Here is a 25,750-nt window from a genome sequence, read left to right as displayed (position 1 = left end):
AATGCTCAGGATATGTGGGAACTCCTTCAAAGACTGTTGGAAAAGCATTCCTCAAGAAGCTGGTTGAGAGAATGCCAAGAGTGTGCAAAGCTGCCATCAAGGCAAAGGGTGGCTACTTTGAAGAATCTTGTTGAACACTTTTTTGGTTACTACATGATTCCGAATGTGTTAATAGTTTTTTCTTTACTATTATTCTACGTAGAACATAGTAAAAATATATATGAGAATCGAGGACCATGATCAGAGACAATGTCGATAGGGAGTCCATGGATTCGGAAGATGTGCTTCACCATGAGATTGGCCGTCTTCTTGGCTGAGGGTAACTTGGGGAGAGGGATGAAATGGGCAGATTTAGAGAACCTATCCACAACCATCAGGATAGTGGTGTAGTCATTAGATGGTGGAAGCCCAGTTTTTCAAAATCCAGGGAAATATGGGAACAGGGGCGATGAGGAACAGGGATGGATTGGCTGAAGGAGGCCAGACGGAGCTTGCCGCGGAGTCTTATTCTGGGCACATACGTGCATGCGGCGATGAAGGCCGAGACGTCAGGAACCATGGTGGGCCACCAGAAGCGTTTTCGGAGGAATGCCAGGATTTGACGGGAGCCAGGATGACAGCTAAGCCTTTCAGAAATGAGCCCATTCCAGGACCTGAGACCGGGCCAAATCAGGGAAGAACATCCAGTTAGCCGGGCCCCCCACAGGGTAGTGAGGATGGTCCCAGAGTCAGAGGGTGTGGCAGTGGAAGTGTAAAGGCGAGAGAGGACGTTTGGCTTCACATTCTTGGACCCTGGATGGTGAAGTTGAAGCGGTCCTGCCTAGAGTTAAGGCGCTTGGCTGTGCGGAGATATTCTAAATTCTTATGGTCAGTCCACACCAAAAATGGATGTGCCCCTTCCAGCCAGTGCATCCACTCCTCCAGCGCCATCTTGACCACCAGAAGTTCCCGGTTCCCTACGTCATGTCATAGAGCACATCGTTGACCAGGGCCTGGAAAACAGTGGCAGCCCAAACGGCATGACCAGGTACTCGTAGTGTCCACAGGTCATTTGTAAGGCTGACTTCCACTCGTCTCCTTCGCGTATCCGAACAAGGTGGTAGGCATTCTGAAGGTCCAACTTGTAAAATATATTTTCCTCCTGAAGAAGTTCCGGTAGCAGAGAGGAGTGGTAGGGGGTAACGATTATTGTCATTGAGGCCCCAGTATTCAATACATGGATGCAGGGTCTTTTCCTTCTTTTCCATCAGCCGACAGGGGAGGCAGAAGGGCAAATGCTCCCAGCAGCCAGAGAGTCCTCAATGTTCTCCTCCATGGCCTTAGTCTTAGGGCCAGATGGAAAATAGCCGGCCTTGAGGTGGTGTGGTGACCGTGGTGTGGTGTTGTGTGGATATACCTAGCTCAGATACCAGAGTAGCGTCCATGAAACTCTCATCAGCCTCAGAGTCAATGAGCACCCGGAGGGATTTAGACCCACAGCAGGATAACATGAAAGGGAGTACGAGTAATGGGAGTTAGAACATTCCCTGTATGACCCACCATGGTACTCTTACCTAGCTGATGAGTCTGGTCTTTCACTGGACAGGCAGATTTGTAATGCCCTGTAGCACCACAATACAGGCAACTGTTGGAGGAGTTAAGCCTCTGTAGTTGTTCCTGAGGTGATAACCTAATTCTACCCTGTTGTGTAGGCACCGTAGTAAATGAGTCGCTCGTTCCTGTAGATTCCCGAAGGGGCTTGGGTGCCTTTGGATCCTCTCGGAAATGCAGGCCTCGGGGACTTCCGGGATTCTTTGGGGGCGAGCAAGCAGTCGTAGACATACGAGTGGAGCCGAAAAACAGACCTCCTCTCTCTCCTGCGCTCCTGTAGACGTCCGTCGATCCTGATTGTTAAGGCTATGAGGAAGTCGAGGTCCAGGGGTAACTCCCGAGCTGCGATCTCATCTTTAATCTCCTCGGATAGTCAATGAAGTATGTATCGAACAGAGAATCCGGGTTCCAGGCACTCTCGGCAGCCATGGTGCGAAAGTCTACTGCGTAGTCTGCCACGCTAATGGGGTTCTTGGTGTAATCTGAGTATCTTTTGGGCCGCCTCTCTCCCAGAAACCAGAGAATAGAATACCTTCCTCACCTCCGCCACGAAATCCTCCAAACGAAGGCAAATGGCAGATTGTTGCTCCCAAACCGCCGTAGCCCAGGAGAGCGCCCTACCATACATTAGCGTTTTAAGATACGCTATTCTCGAACGGCCAAAAGGAATTAAGAGGGCTGCAGCTCAAAGGTGAGGGAGCACTGGGAAAGAAACACCTGACAGGTTCCAAGTAGGGCGAGAACAGGCAGAAGTTCATTAACCAGGTCAGAGTCCAAAAGGTACAGGGCGGCAGGCAGGCTAGAGGTCAGGGCAGGCTGAAGGGTCAGGCAGGCAGGCTCAGTGTCAGGGCAGACAAAAGGTCAGACCCGGAAAGACTAGAAAAACAGAGACTAAGTAAAACACGCTGGTTGACTTGACAAGACGAACTGGCAACAAACGGAGAACACAGGTATAAATACACTGGGGATAATGGTTGACACCTGGAGGGTGATGGAGACAAGCACATAGACAGGTGAAACAGATCAGGGCGTGACAGGATCAAGATCCCTGTTGCCTAAATTGGTATTGAATGTTTTTATAGTGCCTTTTTTGTGCACTTCCGGTAATACCGTATACCTCGGTATGGTACAGAAATGGTATGGTGGTATGAAAATCAGGATACATCCTAACTCTAGTGTGTTCGCCTCTGGTGATTATCAGTTGGTACACAGGCATTTGTCAACACTGGAAAAACACACTGACACGGCAACTGTACAACACATGAAGCAAGATGGATTACAATAAAATGCATTAGATAAAATATGCACTTAGATGAAAAATATGAGAAAGTGCAGCTTGAGGGAAATGTGACATCTTTGAGGAGGGGAAAAAAACATGCCAAATATTGGTGGAGAGTGATGGCATTTTCCCCTTTACTGTATTAAATGTTACACATACGATATGGAATGCATTGACTGTTTTGTGTGATGGTATATGATCGTCATTTATCCCTTTGAGGCTTTACTGCTGAAAGACCCTATCAGTGCCAGACCCGAGTTCAAATACTATTTGAAGTCTTTCAAATACTACTGAGCATTTGCTTTAGCCTGCCTGGCGTGTCAGGTGGTCAGAGTTTGCAGTTTTCAATATTTTCTATTGATTCTATTGTAGCAGGAAGCGAGCTCAAAAAAGCACATTTAAAGTATTTGATGTATTTTAAATAGTATTTGAATCGATGCAGGTCTGCTCATTGTGTTTTGTTTAGTTGCTATCCCAGTGCTCCAGCCCTGCAGAAGGACTGTGGTGTCAGTCACGGGGGAGAAATGATATTTTTAAAGCAGTAGTGCTAATAGTTTAGTACAGTGGTCACCAACCTGAGGCAAAATGCAAGCCGAGATCTACCCCTCTTTTTTAAACATGACTTAAAAAATGTAAGCCTATGCAACATTAACCAATTAAAAACAGTTCTGTAGCAATGAGGTTTCTGCAGTAGAATATAGGCCCAATACATTATCGCTACACTACAGTTGAAGTCGGAAATGTACATACACCTTAGCCAAATACATTTCAACTAAGTTTTTCACAATTCCTGACATTTAATCCGAGTAGAAATTCCCTGTCTTAGGTCAGTTAGGATCACCACTGTATTAAGAATGTGAATTGTCAGGATAATAGTAGAGAGAATTATTTATTTCAGCTTTTATTTCTTTCATTACATTCCCAGTACATTCCCAGTGCATTCCCAGTACATTCACTCAATTAGTATTTGGTAGCATTGCCTTTAAATTGTTTAACTTGGGTCAAATGTTTCGGGTAGCTTTCCACAAGCTTCCCACAACAAGTTGGGTGAATTTTGGCCCATTCCCCCTGACAGAGCTGGTGTAACTGAGTCAGGTTTGTAGGCCTCCTTGCTCACACATGCTTTTTCAGTTCTGCCCACACATTTTCTATAGGATTGAAGTCAGGGCTTTGTGATGGCCTTAAGCCATTTTGCCACAACTTTGGAAGTATGCTTGGGGTCATTGTCCATTTGGAAGACCCATTTGCGAGCAAGCTTTAACTTCCTGACTGATGTCTTGAGATGTTGCTTCAATATATCCACCAAATTTTCCTGCCTCATGACGCCATCTATTTTGTGAAGTGCACCAGTCCCTCCTGCAGCAAAGCCCCCCCACAACATGATTCTGCCACCCCAGTGCTTCACGGTTGGGATGGTGTTCTTTGGCTTGCAGGCCTCCCCTTTGTTCGTCAAAACAGAGTGATGGTCATTATGGCCTCAAGTTATGTTTCATTTTTGTTTCATCAGACCAGAGGACATTTCTCCAAAAGTACGACCTTTGTCCCTATGTGCAGTTGCAAACCGTAATCTGGCTTTTTTTATGGCGGCTTTGGAGCAGTGGCTTCTTTCAGGTTGTGTCGACATAGGACTCGTTTTTACTGTGGATATAGATACTTTTGTACCTGTTTCCTCCAGCATCTTCACAAGGTCCTTTGCTGTTCTGAGATTGATTTGCACTTTTCGCACCAAAGTATGTTCATCTCTAGGAGACAGAACGTGTCTCCATCCTGAGCGGTATGATGGCTGCGTGGTCCCATGGTGTTTATACTTATGTATTATTGTTTGTACAGATGAACGTGGTACCTTCAGGCATTTGGAAATTGCTCCCAAGGATGAACCAGACTTGTGGAGGTCTACAAATTTTTTCTGAGGTCTTGGCTGATTTCATTTGATTGTTCCATGATGTCAAGCAAAGAGGCACTGAGTTTGAAGGTAGGCCTTGAAATACATCCACAGATACACCTCCAATTGACAAGAATTATGTCAATTAGCCTATTAGAAGCTTCTAAAGACATGATATAATATTCTGGAATTTTCCAAGCTGTTTAAAGGCACAGTCAACTTAGTGTATGTAAACTTCTGACTTCAACTGTATGGTTGAATTGCCCTGCCAGTGTTGTTCTTCTCAGGCCATTTTGAAATTATATATGCATAAAAAAATGGTTTTTGATCACACTGGTAGTAGATCAATTGTTGTATTACTTGTGAGGCACATCTAAGTGAGCAAAATATTATGCCCAGGACGTGAGCAGAGCAACAGGCCCAACCCCCACTATTTCACCCGCCCAATCCCCAACCTGCGACCTAAGAGGTATGTATCAGATGCTCAATATGCTCTATTCACACCTACTGTGACGGTCTGGGCCCAAACCACACAAAAACAACACTATACAATATGGAACACAAAGCTTTGACTATTTCATCCTGGATATAATATATAAAAGGTCTGAGGTCATCTGTAGTAACCATAGTTTTGATGTCTTCATTATTATTCTACAATGTAGAAAATATAAAAAATAAAGAAAAAGCCTTTAAAGAGCAGGTGTCCAAACTTTTGACAGGTACTGTATAAATACACTGCTCAAAAAATAAAGGGAACACTAAAATAACACATCCTAGATCTGAATGAAAGAAATATTCTTATTAAATATTTTTTTCTTTACATAGTTGAATGTGCTGACAACAAAATCACACAAAAACTATCATAGGAAATCAAATGTATCAACCCATGGAGGTCTGGATTTGGAGTGACACTCAAAATTAAAGTGGATAACCACACTACAGGCTGATCCAACTTTGATGTAATGTCCTTAAAACAAGTCAAAATGAGGCTCAGTAGTGTGTGTGGCCTCCACGTGCCTGTATGACCTCCCTACAACGCCTGGGCATGCTCCTGATGAGGTGGCGGATGGTCTCCTGAGGGATCTCCTCCCAGACCTGGACTAAAGCATCCGCCAACTTCTGGACAGTCTGTGGAGCGAGACATGATGTCCCAGATGTGCTCAATTGGATTCAGGTCTGGGGAACGGGCGGGCCAGTCCATAGCATCAATGCCTTCTTAACGGCAGTCAGGCTACCTCTGGCGAGCACATGGAGATGCCACCCCACACCATGACTGACCCACCGCCAAACCGGTCATGCTGGAGGATGTTGCAGGCAGCAGAACGTTCTCCACGGCGTCTCCAGACTCTGTCACATCTGTCACGTGCTCAGTGTGAACCTGCTTTCATCTGTGAAGAGCACAGGGCGCCAGTGGCGATTTTGCCAATCTTGGTGTTCTCTGGCAAATGCCAAACGTCCTGCACGGTGTTGGGCTGTAAGCACAACCCCCACCTGTGGACGTCGGGCCCTCATACCACCCTCATGGAGTTTCTGACCGTTTGAGCAGACACATGCATATTTGTGGCCTGCTGGAGGTCATTTTGCAGGGCTCTGGCAGTGCTCCTCCTGCTCCTCCTTGCACAAAGGCGGAGGTAGCGGTCCTGCTGCTGGGTTGTTGCCCTCCTACGGCCTCCTCCACGTCTCCTGATGTACTGGCCTGTCTCCTGGTAGCGCCTCCAAGCTCTGGACACTACGCTGACAGACACAGCAAACCTTCTTGCCACAGCTCGCATTGATGTGCCATCCTGGATGAGCTGCACTACCTGAGCCACTTGTGTGGGTTGTAGACTCCGTCTCATGCTACCACTAGAGTGAAAGCACCGCCAGCATTCAAAAGTGACCAAAACATCAGCCAGGAAGCATAGGAACTGAGAAGTGGTCTGTGGTCACCAACTGCAGAACCACTCCTTTATTGGGGGTGTCTTGCTAATTGCCTATAATTTCCACCTGTTGTCTATTCCATTTGCACAACAGCATGTGAAATGTATTGTCAATCAGTGTTGCTTCCTAAGTGGACAGATTGATTTCACAGAAGTGTGATTGACTTTTGATTGAGTTGATTGAGTGATTGAGTGATTGAGTTACATTGTGTTGTTTAAGTGTTCCCTTTATTTTTTTGAGCAGTGTATATACACTACCGCCAACAGTTTGGGTTATTTAGATATTACCTTGTTTTTGACTCTGGGATGCTAGCCTCCTAGGCAGAGTTCCTCTGTCCAGAGTCTGTGTTCTTTTGCCCATATTAATATTTTATTTTTATTGGTCAGTTTTTAATTTCACCTTTATTTAACCAGGTAGGCTAGAACAAGATCTCATTTGCAACTGTGACCTGTCCAAGATGTAGCAAAGCAGTTCAACACATAAAACAACAGAGTTACACATAGAATAAACAAACATGCAATCAATAATACAGTAGAAAAATCTATATAAAGCATGTGCAAATGAGGTAGGATAAGAAAGGTAAGGCAATATATACAGTGCCTTGCGAAAGTATTCGGCCCCCTTGAACTTTGCGACCTTTTGCCACATTTCAGGCTTCAAACATAAAGATAATAAACTGTATTTTTTTGTGAAGAATCAACAACAAGTGGGACACAATCATGAAGTGGAACGACATTTATTGGATATTTCAAACATTTTTAACAAATCAAAAACTGAAAAATTGGGCGTGCAAAATTATTCAGCCCCCTTAAGTTAATACTTTGTAGCGCCACCTTTTGCTGCGATTACAACTGTAAGTCGCTTGGGGTATGTCTCTATCAGTTTTGCACATCGAGAGACTGACATTTTTTCCCATTCCTCCTTGCAAAACAGCTCGAGCTCAGTGAGGTTGGATGGAGAGCATTTGTGAACAGCAGTTTTCAGTTCTTTCCACAGATTCTCGATTGGATTCAGGTCTGGACTTTGACTTGGCCATTCTAACACCTGGATATGTTTATTTTTGAACCATTCCATTGTAGATTTTGCTTTATGTTTTGGATCATTGTCTTGTTGGAAGACAAATCTCCGTCCCAGTCTCAGGTCTTTTGCAGACTCCATCAGGTTTTCTTCCAGAATGGTCCAAAGTTCAAGGGGGCCGAATACTTTCGCAAGGCACTGTAGGAAGCCAATTCTAGATTTAATTTTGGATTGGAGATGTTTATTGTGAGTTTGGAAGGAGACTTTACAGTCTAATCAGACACCTAGTTATTTGTAGTTGTCCACATATTCTAAGTCAGAACTGTCCAGAGTACTGATGCTGGACGGGCGGGCAGGTGCGGGCAGCGATCGGTTGAAGAGCATGTGTTTAGTTTTACTTGCATTTAAGAGCAGTTGGAGGCCACGGAAGGAGAGTTGTATAACATTGAAGTTCATCTGGAGGTTAGTTAACCCACTGTCCAACGAAGGGCCATTGATGTATACAGAGAAGAGAGTCGGCCCGAGAATTGAACCCTGTGGCACCCCCATAGTGACTGCCAGAGGTCCGGACAACAGACCCTCCGATTTGACACACTGAACTCTATCGGAGAAGTAGTTGGTGAACCAAGCGTGGCAATCATTTGAGAAACCAAGGCTGTTGAGTCTGCCAATAAGAATGTTGTAATTGACAGAGTCGAAAGCCTTGGCCAGGTCGATGAATACGGCTGCACAGTAATGTCTTATCGATGACGGTTATGATATCATTTAGGACCTTGAGCGTGGCTGAGGTGCACCCATGAAAATAAAAGAGCACACTCTAAGAGCTCAGATGCAAAAATGTAATACCAACGTTTCGACTGCCAAGCTGTCTTCATCAGGGTATAATCACAAACCCTGCGGTATGACTCGTTTATATAGTGTCAAAAGACACAGGTGTCTGTAATCATGGCACATGACGTGCACCCATGACCAGCTCTGAAACCAGATTGCATAGCGAAGAAGGTACGGTGAGATTCGAAATGGTCGGTAATCTGTTTGTTAACTTAGCTTTCGAAATGGTCGGTAATCTGTTTGTTAACTTGGCTTTCAAAGACCTTAGAAAGGCAGGGTAGAATAGATATAGGTCTGTAGCAGTTTGGTTCTAGAGTGTCTTCCCCTTTGAAGAGGGGGATGACCGCAGCAGCTTTCCAATCTATGGGAATCTCAGACGATACGAAAGAGGTTGAACTGGCTAGTAATAGGGGTTGCAACAATTTCGTCAGATCATTTTAGAAAGAGAGGGTCCAGATTGTCTAGCCCGGCTGATTTGTAGGGGTCCAGATTTTGCAGCTCTTTCAGAACATCAGCTATCTGGATTTAGGTGAAGGACAAGTGGGGGAGGTTTGGGCGAGTTGCTGTGTGGAGCGCAAGGCTGTTGACCGTGGGAGAGGTAACCAGATGGAAAGCATGGCCAGCCGTAGAAAAATGCTTCTTGAAATCCTCGATTATTGTGGATTTATCGGTGGTGTCAGTGTTTCCTAGCCTCAGTGCAGTGGGCAGCTGGGAGGAGGTGCTCTTATTCTCCATGGACTTTACAGTGTCACAAAACTTTTGGGAATTTGTGCTGCAGGATGCAAATTTCTGTTTGATAAAGTTCACCATTGCTTTCCACACTGACTGTGTATATTGGTTCCTAACTTCCCTGAAAAGTTGCATGTCGCAGAGGCTATTCAATGCTAATGCAGTACGCCACAGGATGTTTTTGTGTTGGTCAAGGGCAGTCAAGTCTGGAGTGAACCAAGTCTGGAGTGTGTTCTTAGTTCTACATTTTTTGAATGGGGCATGCTTATTGAAGATGGTGTGGAAAGCACTTTTAAAGAATAACCAGGCATCCTCTACTGACGGTATGAGGTCAATATCCTTCCATTATTTCTGCCTCATGCACCAATTCATGTTGTTACTCCTATGACGAGAGAAAGTTTAATTTTCCACAATGTTAAAAAAGACACAAGTCAGTAATAATAACAATGCAAGCTTATCGAAAACTGCTATACTCAGTCATTGAAGTATGAGTGGAAGTATGAAGAAGGTGCATTTTATGGCGTATAAAAGTGTTGAACAGTGTTGACAGTGCTGAATAACAAAAACACGAACGTACTAATAAAAACAGCATCTCTTTTGTCACGTTCGTTATGATGATACCAAGGCCCAGGGTGGTATACGTACATTCTTATTTATTTAACCTCTTGAATCTAGGGGGCAATATTTTCATTTTTGGAAAAATAACGTCCCCAAAGTAAACGGGCTATTTTGTCAGGACAAGGTGCTAGAATATGCATATAATTGACAGCTTAGGATAGAAAACACTCTAAAGTTTCCAAAACTGTAAAAATATTGTCTGTGAGTATAACAGAACTGATATTGCAGGCGAAAGCCTGAGAAAAATCCAATCAGGAAGTGACTCTTATTTAGAAACCTCTGTGTTCCTATGCGTCCCTATTGAGCAGTGAAAGGGATATCAACCATATTCCTTTTTCTATGGCTTCCCTAATGTGTCTAGTGTCACAATACATAGTTTCAGGCTTTTATTTTGAAAAATGAGCCTGAACGTCAACATTGCGTCAGTGGTCAGCTGAAGTCTCTCAGAGTGTTTTGTGCGTAAAGGACAAATGCATCCATTGTTTCTCTCACTCCTACTAAGAAGCCACCAGTCCCGGTTGATATATTATCGAATAGATATTTGAAAAACACCTTGAGGATTGATTATAAATAACGTTTGCCATGTTTCTGTCGATATTATGGAGCTAATTTGGAATATTTTCTGCGTTGTCGTGACCGCAATTTCCGGTCGATTTCTCAGCCAATCGTGAAGAACAAACGGAGCTATTTCGCCTACAAAAATAATATTTTTGGAAAAAAGGAACATTTGCTATCTAACTGGGAGTCTCGTGAGTGAAAACATCCGAAGCTCATAAAAGGTAAACCATTTAATTTGATTGCTTTTCTGATTTACGTGACCAGGTTGCCTGCTGCTAGCTAGGCATAATGCTATGCTAGGATATCAATAAACTTACACAAATGCTTGTCTTGCTTTGGCTGTAAAGCATATTTTCAAAATCTGAGATGACAGGGTGATTAACGAAAGGCTAAGCTGTGTTTCAATATATTTCACTTGTTTCATGAACATTAATATTTTCTAGTAATATTTATGTCCGTTGCGTTATGCTAATTAGTGTCAGTTGATGACAACGCTCCCGGACCCAGGATGGGTAGTATCAAGAGAATGAACACTGAACAAAATAACAAAACAAACCGTGAAGCAATCCAAACGAGTGCTGACAGGCAACTACACATAGACAAGATCCCACAAACACCAAGGGGAAATGGCTACCTAAATATGATCCCCAATCAGAGACAACAATAAACAGCTGTCTCTGATTGAGAACCATATCAGGCCAACATAGAAATACAAAACCCCCTAGACCTACAACAGCCCTAGACATACAAAAACCCTAGACATTACAAAAACTAGCGTACCTACCCTAGTCACATCCTGACCTAACCAAAATATAAAGAAAACAGAGATATCTAAGGTCAGGGAGTGACATCTTTGCTGTATTCGTTGAGTCTCTCGCCTGTTATGATTTTAACAGTTTTGAAATCTCACAATATCAACTTTGCTGTGCATTCAAGGTTTCTTTTTACAGTCAACGCCTTGAGGAAACTGTGCACACACTGTGATCTGAGCTATCGGATTAACCAGCACTAGGCCTATAGGTGCACTTGATTTGCTCTCTGGATCTGCCGGATAGGCAGAGTTCTACCTTCAGGCACATGAAATGCGCTTTCCTTCCCGGCGCAAGGGCCAATGAAAACAGCGCTAAATAATAAAAAATAAAACAATTAAATAAATAGGAATGCAAGGCTTTATCGTTGTTTTTTCCACAGAAATGCTTGGTGATCGACTAGGAATGCCTTGGATCAACTGCTTGGTGACCACGGGTATAGTGTGTCCTATGGAATAGACCTATACCTATCACCTGGATCAAAGCTGTCACTTCTTTTATGGTCACTCTGGAGAAAGTACACTGTTCACCCACACACCAGACCACAGTGCAGAGGATGGACATTGGAGGCTTATGTCAAATGTAAGCGCTGTAGTGGGAGAATTACTATATATCACAAGACAGGTGTATCTTCATGTCTTCTTCATGTCTAAGCCAGGCCCATCACAGAGGACTAGAGGTGAAGGGAGGGCAGGACCCAGCTGGCTGCAATAATGGTTGAAAACATCTTAGTATGTTTCCTAAATGGCACCCTATTCTCTTAATAGTGCACTACTTTTGACCCGGGCCTAGGGCACTAAAGGGAAAAGGGTTTCATCTGGGCCAAATCCTTAGTCTCGTTGCTGGGTTATAGAGCTTCTTAGTTTCTTTTTGATTACCCATTCTTGGTAACTATTAGCAGTGGTGTGTATTCATTGATGCCAAGGGAAGGCAGGCTTCCCCTCTCTTTACGTTTTATAATTTTCCTTGAATTCCCAAGAGGATTAATATATCTCACAGGAGAAAGCATCTGAGTGAGCTAAACAGCTCCCTTCTGTCTCTCTATGTGTAGGCCATCTATCTGATGCTGTCTGGTCCAAACGAGTATGCCATTGTTACTTCCTGTAGCATTGAAGGCAAGGGAAGCCATCGAATATTTGGCCTCCCTTGATAAAAAAAGTATAAAAAAATGTGCCAATCAGCATTGAGCTAAACTGAGCGAGAATAACTGTGAATGGTCCTGGCGCACCAAAGGAAGTGTCAAGCCAGCTTGCATTGTTGAATTGTTGTGTCTCGTTGTGTTGTTGTCCTCCGGTGTCTAGCTAGCTAGTTAGCTAAAATGATCCCTTTCCTAAATTAGACATGGATGGAGATAGGGATTTGGACTTGTGGTTTTACTTAATTCTCCGTACTGGCTAATGATTATAACGGTGATTCTGATCCAACCATTAATTCATACATTGTTGTGCCCCTGGCCTGAGAGAATGGAGTTTCAATATGTAGCTAGATGTAGAAGGCTAATGTTAACTAGCTAACTTTGCCCATGAATCAAAGTTAGGCTAGGGAGCAAGCATTTTAGCAAACAACAAATAACATGTTTCGTTAACATGAAAGAGAGGAGGATGGCATTGGCATTTCTCTACAAGTAGGGTGAGTCAACATCTTTTTCTACTTGCACGAACACGCACACACACAGAAATCAGAACCATGGGCAGCCAGATCATAGTTACAGTGCCTTGCGAAAGTATTCGGCCCCCTTGAACTTTGCGACCTTTTGCCACATTTCAGGCTTCAAACATATAGATATAAAACTGTATTTTTTTGTGAAGAATCAACAACAAATGGGACACAATCTTGAAGTGGAACGACATTTATTGGATATTTCAAACTTTTTTAACAAATCAAAAACTGAAAAATTGGGCGTGCAAAATTATTCAGCCCCCTTAAGTTAATACTTTGTAGCGCCACCTTTTGCTGCGATTACAGCTGTAAGTCGCTTGGGGTATGTCTCTATCAGTTTTGCACATCGAGAGACTGACATTTTTTCCCATTCCTCCTTGCAAAACAGCTCGAGCTCAGTGAGGTTGGATGGAGAGCATTTGTGAACAGCAGTTTTCAGTTCTTTCCACAGATTCTCGATAGGATTCAGGTCTGGACTTTGACTTGGCCATTCTAACACCTGGATATGTTTATTTTGGAACCATTCCATTGTAGATTTTGCTTTATGTTTTGGATCATTGTCTTGTTGGAAGACAAATCTCCGTCCCAATCTCAGGTCTTTTGCAGACCATCAGGTTTTCTTCCAGAATGGTCCTGTATTTGGCTCCATCCATCTTCCCATCAATTTTAACCATCTTCCCTGTCCCTGCTGAAGAAAAGCAGGCCCAAACCATGATGCTGCCACCACCATGTTTGACAGTGGGGATGGTGTGTTCAGCTGTGTTGCTTTTACGCCAAACATAACGTTTTGCATTGTTGCCAAAAAGTTCAATTTTGGTTTCATCTGACCAGAGCACCTTCTTCCACATGTTTGGTGTGTCTCCCAGGTGGCTTGTGGCAAACATTAAACGACACTTTTTATGGATATCTTTAAGAAATGGCTTTCTTTTTGCCACTCTTCCATAAAGGCCAGATTTGTGCAATATACGACTGAGTCTCCCACCTCAGCTGTAGATCTCTGCAGTTCATCCAGAGTGATCATGGGCCTCTTGGCTGCATCTCTGATCAGTCTTCTCCTTGTATGAGCTGAAAGTTTAGAGGGACGGCCAGGTCTTGGTAGATTTGCAGTGGTCTGATACTCCTTCCATTTCAATATTATCGCTTGCACAGTGCTCCTTGGGATGTTTAAAGCTTGGGAAATCTTTTTGTATCCAAATCCGGCTTTAAACTTCTTCACAACAGTATCTCGGACCTGCCTGGTGTGTTCCTTGTTCTTCATGATGCTCTCTGCGCTTTTAACGGACCTCTGAGACTATCACAGTGCAGGTGCATTTATACAGAGACTTGATTACACACAGGTGGATTGTATTTATCATCATTAGTCATTTAGGTCAACATTGGATCATTCAGAGATCCTCACTGAACTTCTGGAGAGAGTTTGCTGCACTGAAAGTAAAGGGGCTGAATAATTTTGCACGCCCAATTTTTCAGTTTTTGATCTGTTAAAGAAGTTTGAAATATCCAATAAATGTCGTTCCACTTCATGATTGTGTCCCACTTGTTGTTGATTCTTCACAAAAAAGTACCGTTTTATATCTTTATGTTTGAAGCCTGAAATGTGGCAAAAGGTCGCAAAGTTCAAGGGGGCCGAATACTTTCGCAAGGCACTGTAGCTTACGTAGATTGGACTCAATTGTTTTTGGTATCTTTTAGTTGTCAATGTATTAGACTAAGCAGAGGTGATTTGATGATGTTGAAATGATGGTGGAATAGTGGAGGCTGCTCCTGATTTCTTTGTGACTGGCAGTAACTCTCTGTGGTTCTAAATTAATAGTTGCTTAGTTGTTCAAAAATGTTGGAAACATTAACTTGCTTGACCATGCTGTGTAGGTCATGCAACTGTCTGTTACACACAATATGCTTTGTGGACTTCACTGGACAGAGGTTGCTATCCGGTTTTGTGATAAAACAAAGGTGTAGTTGAATTTATTATTATTGTCTCGGCTGCAAGGCTTGGCTTCCCTAGTGATTTTACCCCCACACCGCTACTGACTATTAGTATAAGGGAAGTTACCTGAAGGATTTTTGCTGTAATCTTCATTAGCATGATAGCAAGGCAAAGTATTGCAGTCAGTGAATGTTCCTTGGTGTGGCTGTTCTCTAATAATAAATGTGTTTGAACCCAATCACGTGAGTGACAGCCTTGCAGCTGCTGCCTTCTTGTTTCAACTCTGTGTCTGCGTGGTATTGTAAAGAGAGTTAAGACTGGCAGACTGACAGATTCAGGATAAAGAGTTTAAAAAAAAATCATCCTCCCATTGATCGTAGCCCTCTCTGATTACATTTATCTTGGCTGTGGTCAACCTTGGTGCTACAGTATGGTGTTATTATTGTTTTCATATAATTTCAAAGATGAAGATTGTTTGTTTGGTGAACTGAGCATGGTTTATCCATGGATGTGGATAGCTATTGTCAGCTATTGTTAACTATTGTCTTGCTGCATTGTTTAACTGGATCATTTTGGTGGAAGCTGAAGTTAGGAGGCGTCACAAGAATGCCAGGTGTGTTTGCTGGAGGCTACAGCGATGAGGATCAAACACCTCTCTCTTTGTGTTTGTTAGCGCATCAGTACACACACACACACACAGTTTGTTAGCGCATCAGTACACACACACACGCACACACACACAGTTTGTTAGCGCAGTAGCAGAGCTTCAGCTTGCCATTTGACAGCTTCCAGAGAGGAAAGGGAGAGAGGGAGAGAGAGAGAGAGAGAGAGAGGGAGACAGAGAGACTGCTGGGAGAGGTATCTGACTGAGCAGCAGTAAATGAGAAGTTAGAGGAGAGCTAGCAAACATTTCTGTCTATTAGTGCCAGTAACAACAACATCAGAGAGAGAGAGAGAGAGAGAGAGAGAGAGCCCTGTTTGCTTGCTCACAGTTACAGACACTCTGATTATGCTTCTGTAGTTTAGTGCAGCTATCCTTGTGTGTGTGTGTGTGTATGTGTGTGCACGTAACTGCTGCAAAGCAAATGACCTCTGAAACATAGCAGGGTTCCACTACAGATTGGAGAATTGGGGCTTGATAATGCCCCATTACAGGCTGCAGCTATCATAACATCTCAATGATTGGATAGTTTTGCTCTGGAGAGCCAGATCTTGCTTTTGTGTAATAGCAGTCAATGACAGTTCACAGATCACACTACAAGGCAGTTTGCAGGCCCATTAGTACATTATTTAATGCTCACTCACCACTATTTCTGCAGAGCCATCCTGTGCTCATGTAACAGTCCCTCTCCTCGCCCCAACCTGGGCTTGAAACGGGGACCCTCTGCACACATTGACAACAGTCACTCTATAAGCATGGTTACTTATCGCTCCACAAACGCCACGGTCTTTGCAAAGCAAGGGAAACAACTGCAGTACTTCAAGGTCTCAGAGTGAGTGATGTCTCCGATTTAAACGCTACTAGCGCGCACCGCTAGTTAGCTAGCCGTTTCAAACTGGTCACACACATGCTGCAGAGAAAGGTACTGGACACTCAGGTTTATTTTCTTCAAAAGACTGGCACACAAATCGTCTTCAAAAGCCATAGACGGGACTAAAGTTGATTATCCATGTTTTTGACTAACTTGACTTTTGTGAACTTTTTCCCTTTGGAGAGCAGAGGTCATTCACAAACTTCCTCCATCGGTTCCATATTCAGACGTATTTTGTTCGAAATTAACTTCCGGCATTTTGTATTATTGTAGATGCACCAGTAGATGTGCAGAGTATCTTTTGGGGCGAATATGAAAAACAAGGTCTAATAAGTACATTTGTATTATTTTGGACATTTCTTTCCCTGTGGAGGTTGGTTATGCATGTATTTCACTCTACAGAACCTTCTAGCTGCTCTACTTCCTGTGTTAGTCGGTGCAAATGTTATAGGATGTGTCCTATGGCACTCTCTTCCCTATATAGTGCACTACTTTTGACAAGAGCCTATAGGGAATAGGGTGCTATTTGAGATGCAAGTACAGCTAACCACATTGTGCTAGCTGGCCACAAGCACAATCTGGCTCTCCCTCTCTCTCAATCTGGCCAATTGATTCCCTGCCAGAGGAACAAGCTAATTTACTGAAGCACCCCTGAAAAGTCACTACATTCAGTTAACAAAGGGGTCTGCAATTTTTTTTTGCCCAGGGACCACCACCCAGGTAAATCAGCAACCCTGTATACAGTATATATATTTTTTTTAAGTACAAGACATCTTATTACCTGATGAATGATATTGGAAAGGAGAATTAATCAACATTTGGTAGATAGATTTTCATAATTTTTACCTCCCGATATAATAATTGAAAGAGGAAGTGTTAACTCTAACATAGCCTATTAGCTAGAAATGTAACTCCTAACACATTTTTGTTAATAACCGCTGTTTAGCTGGATAAACAAATGTTAGCTGTCACACCCCGATCTGTTTCACCTGTCCTTGTTATTGTCTCCATCCCCTTCAGGTGTTGCTTGTTTTCCCCAGTGTATTTATCCCCGTGTTTTCTGTCTCTCTGTGCCAGTTCGTTCGTCTTGTATGTTTCCAAGTCAACCAGCGTTTTTTTCCCCATTCTCCTGCTTTTGCTATTTCTCCTTTTTCTAGTCCTCTTGGTTTTGACCCTTGCCTGTTTCTGGACTCTGTACCTGCCTGCCTGACCATTCTGCCTGCCTTGGCCTCGAGCCTGCCTGCCACTCTGTACCTCCTGGACTCTGATCTGGTTTTGACCTTTTGCCTGTCCACGACCATTCTCTTGCCTACCCCTTTGGATTAATAAACACCTAAGACTCCAACCATCTGCCCCCTGTGTCTGCATCTGGGTCTCACCTTGAGTTATGATAGTTAGCCAATTGTTGGGAAAATGTATGTCCATGTCAAGAAAGCTTAACAGCAGCCAGCGGCACTTGAAGCAACTGGTACTCACGGGTGCTTTTTCAAAGCCTATGTCAGGTACTCCAGTGAGTGTATTTAGCTCCAATTAGGGTAATTTTCTCAATATTAGGAGTTGAGAAATAAAATCATTAGAAAGAAGATATTCTCCTCCTTTCTACTGTAGGTGTGTATACTGAACAAAAATATAAACTTACAGTTCATATAAGAAAGTCAATCAATTGAAATACATTCATTAGGCCCTTATCTATGGATTTCACATGACTGGGAATACAGATCTGCATATGTTGGTCACAGATACATTAAAAAAAGGTAGGGATGTGGATCAGAAAACCAGTCAGTATCTGGTGTGACCAGCATTTGCCTCATGCAATGCCACACATGTCCTTCGCATAGAGTTGCTCAAGCTGTTAATTGTGGCCTGTGGAATGTTGTCCCAGTCCTATTCAATGGCTGTGCAAAGTTGCTGGATATTCGCGGGACCTGGAACACACTGTTGTACGCGTCGATCCAGAGTATCCCAAACATTCTCAATTGGTGACACATCTGGCGAGTATGCAGATGGAAGAACTGGGCCATTTTCAGCTTCCAGGAATTTGTCTACAGAGCCTGCGAGATGGGGCCATAAAGGTGGCGGATGAATGGCACAACAATGGGCCTCAGGCTCTCGTCATGGTATCTCTGTGCATTCAAATTGCCATCGATGTTGTCCGTAGCTTATGCATGCCCATACCATAAGCCCAACGCCACCACGGGGCACTCTGTTCACCATTTTGACATCAGCAAACTGCTTGCACACACAACGCCATACACGTGGTGTTCTGTTTTGAGGCCAGTTGAACATATTCTCTAAAACAATGTTGGAGGCGACTTAAGGTAGAGGAATGAACAGAAAATTATCTGGCAACAGCTCTGGTGGACATTTTTACAGTCAGCATACCAATTTCACCCTCCCTCAAAACTTGAGACATCCGTGGCATTGTGTTGTGTGACAAAACTGCACATTTTAGAGTGGCCTTTTATTGTTCCCAGCACAAGGTGCACCTGTGTAATGATCATGCTGTTTAATTGGCTTCTTCGTATGCCACACCTGTCAGGTGGATAGATTATCTTGGCAAAGGATACATGCTCACTAACAGGGATGTAAAGAAAATTGAAAAAAACATTTTTGGGACTAACACTCAGTCAGTGTAATTCAAAATTCATTTTCTGTATTTATAAAAGCATTTGGGGAAAAATGTACTTTTAGAGAAAAAAAATAAATAAATTGCGGATTCCCTGCAGTAGGGGTCAGCGGACTACAGGTTGAATACCCCTGAGATAGCACATTAGGTTGGGTGTGTGGTTATCGTTCTGCTCTTCAATCTGTCTGGAGACTGAGACTATAGGCCCCATGGGTCAAAATAGAGTGGAACCAAGTTGTATAGAATAGAATGGAAAAACAGAGTACTGCGCTTTAGTTTGAATTGTTAGTGTTCCATGACCTAATTCCATTCCACAAACAAGCATTTTATTGGCCCTCATTAGGGTATATGTCTGCCAAATGCAGTATGGTCTGAATTGTTTTACATATCCAAAAGACACACAGTGAATATGACTGAACTCTTGGAGTCGTGGAGTTCAGTCCAGTGCCTTGCCAAGGGTATGGTTTCTTATCCATACTGTTTTTATATTTGTTGCTTGTGAAGGTGATGCATCATCTTCATCAGTAGTCACTCTCTATTTCCATCATCTTGACTGTGGGCAGATTGTTATTCCAGCAAAATGTGAAATGGGACACAGTAGATGTACAGTAGCCTGTCTCACTCTATCGGCTGGAGCTCCTGCCAAGGATCAGTCCTGTATCAATAGTGATTTAAACACTTCTGGTGGGTTCTGACGCCACTGACACTCCCTGAGAAGTACTACTTTGAACGAGGTAATGACTGCATCGCAATTGGAACTCTATTCCCTATACGACTTTTGACCAGGGCCCATAGCGCACTATATAGGGAATAGGCTTCCATATTGGGACGCACCCATTATCTAAGGTAGTGTTATGTAGCGAAGCGTTATGGAGAATCCAGCTAATTATTACATATATTGTGTTTCTAAGACAAAACAAAACATTACCTTCGTATTTAAGTGTTATTTTGGGATAGAGCTAGCTGAAGGAATGAGGTACAGTAGCTAGAGTAAAGGCATATTTTTGCGAAGGTGGCTCTAGCACAAGGGATAGTGAGTTTTCCATCATGGATGCAAACAACCAGATATTCAGCATTTACCTCCAATTTCTGACTCCGCACAACGGACGTCTGTGCACGACTGATCACAGAGTCAGTCAGAGACGTGGGTAACGGCACTGAAATGCCAAACTCTGAACGCCGATAAATGGCTCTTGTGTTTTCAAACGCTCTGCTCTTTCTGTCAAGTAGTTTTCAACGAGAACTCTCATTAGTGATTTTCAACTTAGCTTTTACTCCTCTGCTCTGTTCTTTGGAGTGCACTTTCCCATTTCCCACTCTAAAACACTATAATTGAAAAGCTTTTCACACTGAATACTCAACAAACAACCCTAATCTAGTCATTGAGAGACAGGGAATGTAGTTTGGTCATGAGGAGAGCATGTGTGCACTACTGATAAGAGGTTCGGCTAGCTGGTTTTTCTAGCATTATCTAGTTGAAATGTCATCATCTAAAATGCTATTTGGAGAACAGCAAAAACAAGCAAAACTTACCTCAGCCATTATCACATTGATTGAGGTGAGTGAAGCTACAGCAACCAATCTACAAAAACGTAGACTATTAGCTGTACAATTAGCCCCTACACATTAACTCACATTAACTCAGCATTGGGTTTGAAAACTATAATTTAATAAGTACGTACATTAAGGTAAACAAATTTGTTTGCTGTACATAACTTTTTTTGTTGCAGTTTTATATCTAATTTCCTGCAATTCTACATATTTGTGACCGACTGGCTCGAATCTGTCTTATGTAACAACATTTGAAATTGTGTTTTTTACATTGGATAAAAGTAGAGACCCAGAGCTAGGAAATGGTATATCATACTCTACAGTTGAGGAACAATGGGAAAGTAATTATTCTTTGAACGTTGATAAACTTGTAATCCAACTTTTCAGAAAATGGCCCTTGAATTGTTTGGTTCACCTACTGGAGAGCCCTTCTTTGTCTACACCCATTCAACATTGTTCACACCCTCTTAAGCCTTAGCCCCACCTATCTCTTTAAGGATTCACATGTGAGGCCATGTGCTAAACAGAGTGAGTACGGTAGTGTACTAAACAACCAGTTTTCAAGACTAAAGATTGATGTATACTACGTCTATCGACATGTCTGTATAAAGTTGTTGCAGTGACATCATTGTTGTTGTGAAGAAGTATAAACACAAAAACAACAGATTGCATGATATCAGCAGCCTGACGGTCCAAAATAGCATAACTGGTGTATTTGAACACCAATAAACCGTTTTAAAAATGAATTTAGTTTACGTCAATCTAGAAAACCAGGCAACTAAAAGCAACTTTCTAAACAAAGTTTTGGTTTGTTTCTGGCTTGTTAGCTAGCTAACGTTAATTCCAAACACACCAAGACAGTTGCGAAGAGGGCACGACAAAACCTATTCCCCCTCAAGAGACTGAAAAGATTTGGCATGGATCCTCAAAGGTTCTACAGCTGCACCATCGAGAGCATCCTGACGGGTTGCATCACTGCCTGGTATGGCATCTGCTCGGCCTCTGACCGCAAGGCACTACAGAGGGTAGTGAGTATGGCCCAGTACATCAGTAAATAGCCTAAAGTTAAGGCTATCTTTCAAACAAATGTAAAAGTATTTATTCAACCTTAACATGAGAAACACAATCGTGGCCACATGTTGAGGTTACTTTAAGTATACTGTAAACGTCTTATGTAATCGTAGAAAGTGTACATGTTCGAGATAGCATGCAAAAGTTTGCAGGTCTGTGGAGATCTTCACAATTGCTATAATAATCTGTACAGAATCTCTAACAACGTTGATCACTTGCACTATGTACTTTTAATGTAATCTCAACTGCAATCCAAGTTTTTTTTGTTGTACTGTTGGATGAAGCACAATGATAACACATTAAGTTGTTGTATAAATCCAACATACCTGGCATTGTATTCCCATTTGAACTTGTGCTTTTAAATGGTTGAAAGTGCAGTGGTAGCACATGTATATGAAAACTAAGGGCTCGATTCAATCCGTATCACCAAAGTTCAGCGCTATAGCGCGATTGAAATTTAAAGGCAACGTTCCCACATTTGTGGAGACCGCATTCATTGCAAACACTCCATATGTCAGCTCAATCGGATATTACCTTTACATTTCAGGCGCGCTATAGCGCAGAATTTTGGCGAATCGAGCCCTAAATCCCGAATCAGACATTGTTTTCCCATTTGGAATTTGGTTGTGCTTTTAGGTCGTTGAAAGCATAGTGATAACACATTGAGCATTCAACAAACATCTGGCTGTCTTTTTGAGTGGGTGAATAAAGGTTGAAATCTCATTGGTCAACATCTCAAACAAATATTACCCACATTTCCACATAGCCATTAGCATACCACCCTGCATACCACTGCTGGCTTGCATCTGAAGCTAAGCAGGGTTGGTCCTGGTCAGTTCCTGGATGGGAGACCAGATGCTGCTGGAAGTGGTGTTGGAGGGCCAGTAGGGGGCACTCTTTCCTCTGGTCTAAAAAAAATAATATCCCAATGCCCCAGGGCAGTGATTGGGGACACTGCCCTGTGTAGGGTGCCGTCTTTCGGAAGGGACGTTAAACAGGTGTCCTGACTCTCTGAGGTCATTAAAGATCCCATGGCACTTATTGTAAGAGTAGGGGTGTTAACCCTGGTGTCCTGGCTAAATTCCCATTATGGCCCTCAAACTATCACGGTCACCTAATAATCCCCAGTTTACAATTGGCTCATTCATCCCCCTCCTCTCCCCTGTAACTATTCCCCAAGTCATTGCTGCAAATGAGAATCTGTTCTCAGTCAACTTCCCTGGTAAAATAACAGATAAATTGAAATGATGTGGTGTGACCAGAGGGATGGGACTCATGCACACATTTGTGAAGGTGTTGGAACATAACAATGTGATCTGCACTCTAGTGATTTTAGTTATTATTAGCATCACTTCAATGGTGTCATTGGTGCGTAGTATTGCTGCTGGCAGAGAGCAGTAACAGCGTGTGAAATGGTGGTCGACATGGTGATCAAATTGTGACAAAATGGAAAATAGTGTCTCTGAAATTGCTTTAAACATGGTTCCTCCCTGATGATGTTTTAGACTACACCTCTGAATCATTTGGAAATACTGTACTAATAATAACGTTACTAATAGTTCAGAGATCACCTGTGATTGTAAAACCTAACCCTGTCCTTTGTGTTTCCCTGTTTGCTTGACAGACAGCTGTGATGGCCCACTGGTGTCCAGCCTGCCCCAGTCCTCCTTCAGAAGCTCATCACAGTTATCCAACAGCCATGGACCCGGCTTTGCCAAAGTAAACAGGAGAGATGGTGAGTACTGGACTTTTGACACATTTGCCTGATATGGACACTGTATTGATTGTAGGATTCCTTAGTATCTCCACTGTTATTTTGAGCCTCTATTCCGGCCGTACACAGTGGGCTGCTGTGTTGTGGTGCTCAGATGCTCATTGCGGAGAGGGAGAGAGAGGGTTGGATTCCCCACAGGACTGTGCATAGAGAACATCAAAGGCAGGTTTCGTTTCAGCAGCAGCAGCAGTAGCGCAGGAACCAGATCCCTTTTTTAAAACTGAATTCCCTTGCTGGTGACTTCAGTTTGAGAAAGGAAGGAGAGAGAGAGACAGAGAGCTGCTGTTACCTCGTCCCCAGCGGGTCGCCTACAGTAGGTAGATATTGGAATACTACATTACAAGCCCCAGTGCAAGGTCACCCTTCTTTACCTTTGCAATGCATCTGAATTCATCCAGAAAAAAAATCAAAAGGGGATTGGTTGGTTTTGTTGGTTGGTTTGGATGCTGAATGCTGATAGAATGGAATCCTTGCATTGCTTAGACGGGAAAATGCTATCACGGTGGTTCTTTGTATGAATGTTTTAAAACTGGTAGGGTTGATCTATTTTGTGGTTTAACCAACCTTGAAAGCAGAAACTCAGATGGGAATAGGAGGGATTTTTAGCAGCCACATAACAGGATCTGTGCACACGATTTTCTTCAACTGTGAGACCAAAGCAATATAAGCTTGTTGGATGCTTCTTCCAAGCTGTCTTTGATGGCTGTAGCAGTAAGCACACTGTTGGTTTTTCACTATTCCCATCTGAGTTGAGCTGAGTGAAGTGGATCAATAGGTGTCTAAAACTGTCTATGGTATTATCAGTTTGGTATACTGTATTTCTCTGTGTTTGACCATGATGAAGTTGTATCAGTCAGGTTAACTGTTTTTATTTATTTCAGATAATATATGCACCAGAGCAAAGCTGGATGAAATTACTATATGTTACTACACAATAAAACAGGTGGTTCTGTGCCAAATAAGGCTCTATAAGAGCTATGCTCATACAGTTTTAAACGGAACCTTTATGGTGCTATAAAGAACCCTTTCCTAATCCCCTTAAGGATCCAACCCTTTTTTTAAATTTTCCTCTAAAATTACATACCTAAATCTAACTGCCTGTAGCTCAGGATCTGAAGCAAGGATATGCATATTATTGATACCATTCAAAAAAGTAACACTTTGAAGTTTGTGGAAATGTGAAAGTAATGTAGGAGAATATAACACATTAGATCTGGTAAAAGATGATACAATGAAAAAAAACATGCTTTCTTTTGTAAATAAAATTGTACCATCTTTGAAATGCAAGAGAGGGGCCATAATGTATTATTCTAGGACAGGAGCAATTTAGGTTTTGGCCACTAGATGGCACAAGTGTATTTGCAAAGTTTTAGACTGATCCAATGAACAATCGTATATCTTTTCAAAAGGCACATTTAGGCAAAAGACTACACAGATATGCCCCTTTTTTTTATTTAACCATAATTTAACTAGGATGGTCAGTTAAGAACAAATTCTTATTTACAATGACGGCCTACCAAAAGGCAAAAGGCCTTCTGTGGGGACAGGGGCTGCGATTAACAAAAGAGACAACACAACACTACATAAAGACCTAAGATAACAACATAGCAAGGCGGCAACACATGACAACACAGCATGTTAGCAACACAACATGACAACAACATGGTAGCAACACATGATAGCAGCACAAAACATGGTACAAACATTATTGGGCACAGACAACAGCACAAAGGGCAAGAAAGTAGAGACAACAATACATCACGCAAAGCAGCCACAACTGTCAGTAAGAGTGTCCATGATTGAGTCTTTGAATGAAGAGATTGATATAAAACTGTCCAGTTTGAGTGTTTGTTGCAGCTCGTTCCAGTCGCTAGCTGCAGTGAACTGAAAAGACGAGCGACCCAGGGATGTGTGTGCTTTGGGGCTCTTTAACAGAATGTGACTGGCGGAATGGATGTTGTATGTGGACGATGAGGGCTGTAGTAGATACAGTGCCTTGCGAAAGTATTCGGCCCCCTTGAACTTTGCGACCTTTTGCCACATTTCAGGCTTCAAACATAAAGATATAAAACTGTATTTTTTTGTGAAGAATCAACAACAAGTGGGACACAATCATGAAGTGGAACGACATTTATTGGATATTTCAAACTTTTTTAACAAATCAAAAACTGAAAAATTGGGCGTGCAAAATTATTCAGCCCCTTTACTTTCAGTGCAGCAAACTCTCTCCAGAAGTTCAGTGAGGATCTCTGAATGATCCAATGTTGACCTAAATGACTAATGATGATAAATACAATCCGCCTGTGTGTAATCAAGTCTCCGTATAAATGCACCTGCACTGTGATAGTCTCAGAGGTCCGTTAAAAGCGCAGAGAGC

General features: G+C 42.7%; 1 protein-coding gene across 3 annotated transcripts in view; it reads left to right on the top strand.

The window, feature by feature from the left end:
• Positions 1 to 25,750, top strand: part of LOC110523906 (contactin-associated protein-like 4) — a 197,274-nt gene that overhangs the window by 14,520 nt on the left and 157,004 nt on the right. For 2 of the 3 annotated variants that reach the window (XM_021603043.2, XM_021603042.2), the window contains exon 2: positions 23,224 to 23,334. In XM_021603043.2, coding sequence (XP_021458718.2) covers positions 23,224 to 23,334 — 111 coding nt within the window. Of the gene's footprint in view, positions 1 to 23,223; positions 23,335 to 23,439; positions 23,687 to 25,750 lie in introns of those variants that run through there. The other variant, XM_036977628.1, reaches the window with a different exon arrangement.

The sequence above is a fragment of the Oncorhynchus mykiss genome, chromosome 5, assembly GCF_013265735.2.
Source record: "Oncorhynchus mykiss isolate Arlee chromosome 5, USDA_OmykA_1.1, whole genome shotgun sequence".
Taxonomy (NCBI): domain Eukaryota; kingdom Metazoa; phylum Chordata; class Actinopteri; order Salmoniformes; family Salmonidae; genus Oncorhynchus; species Oncorhynchus mykiss.
The sequence above is the reverse complement of the archived record's forward strand: the minus strand, read 5'-3'. Positions and strand labels throughout refer to the sequence as shown.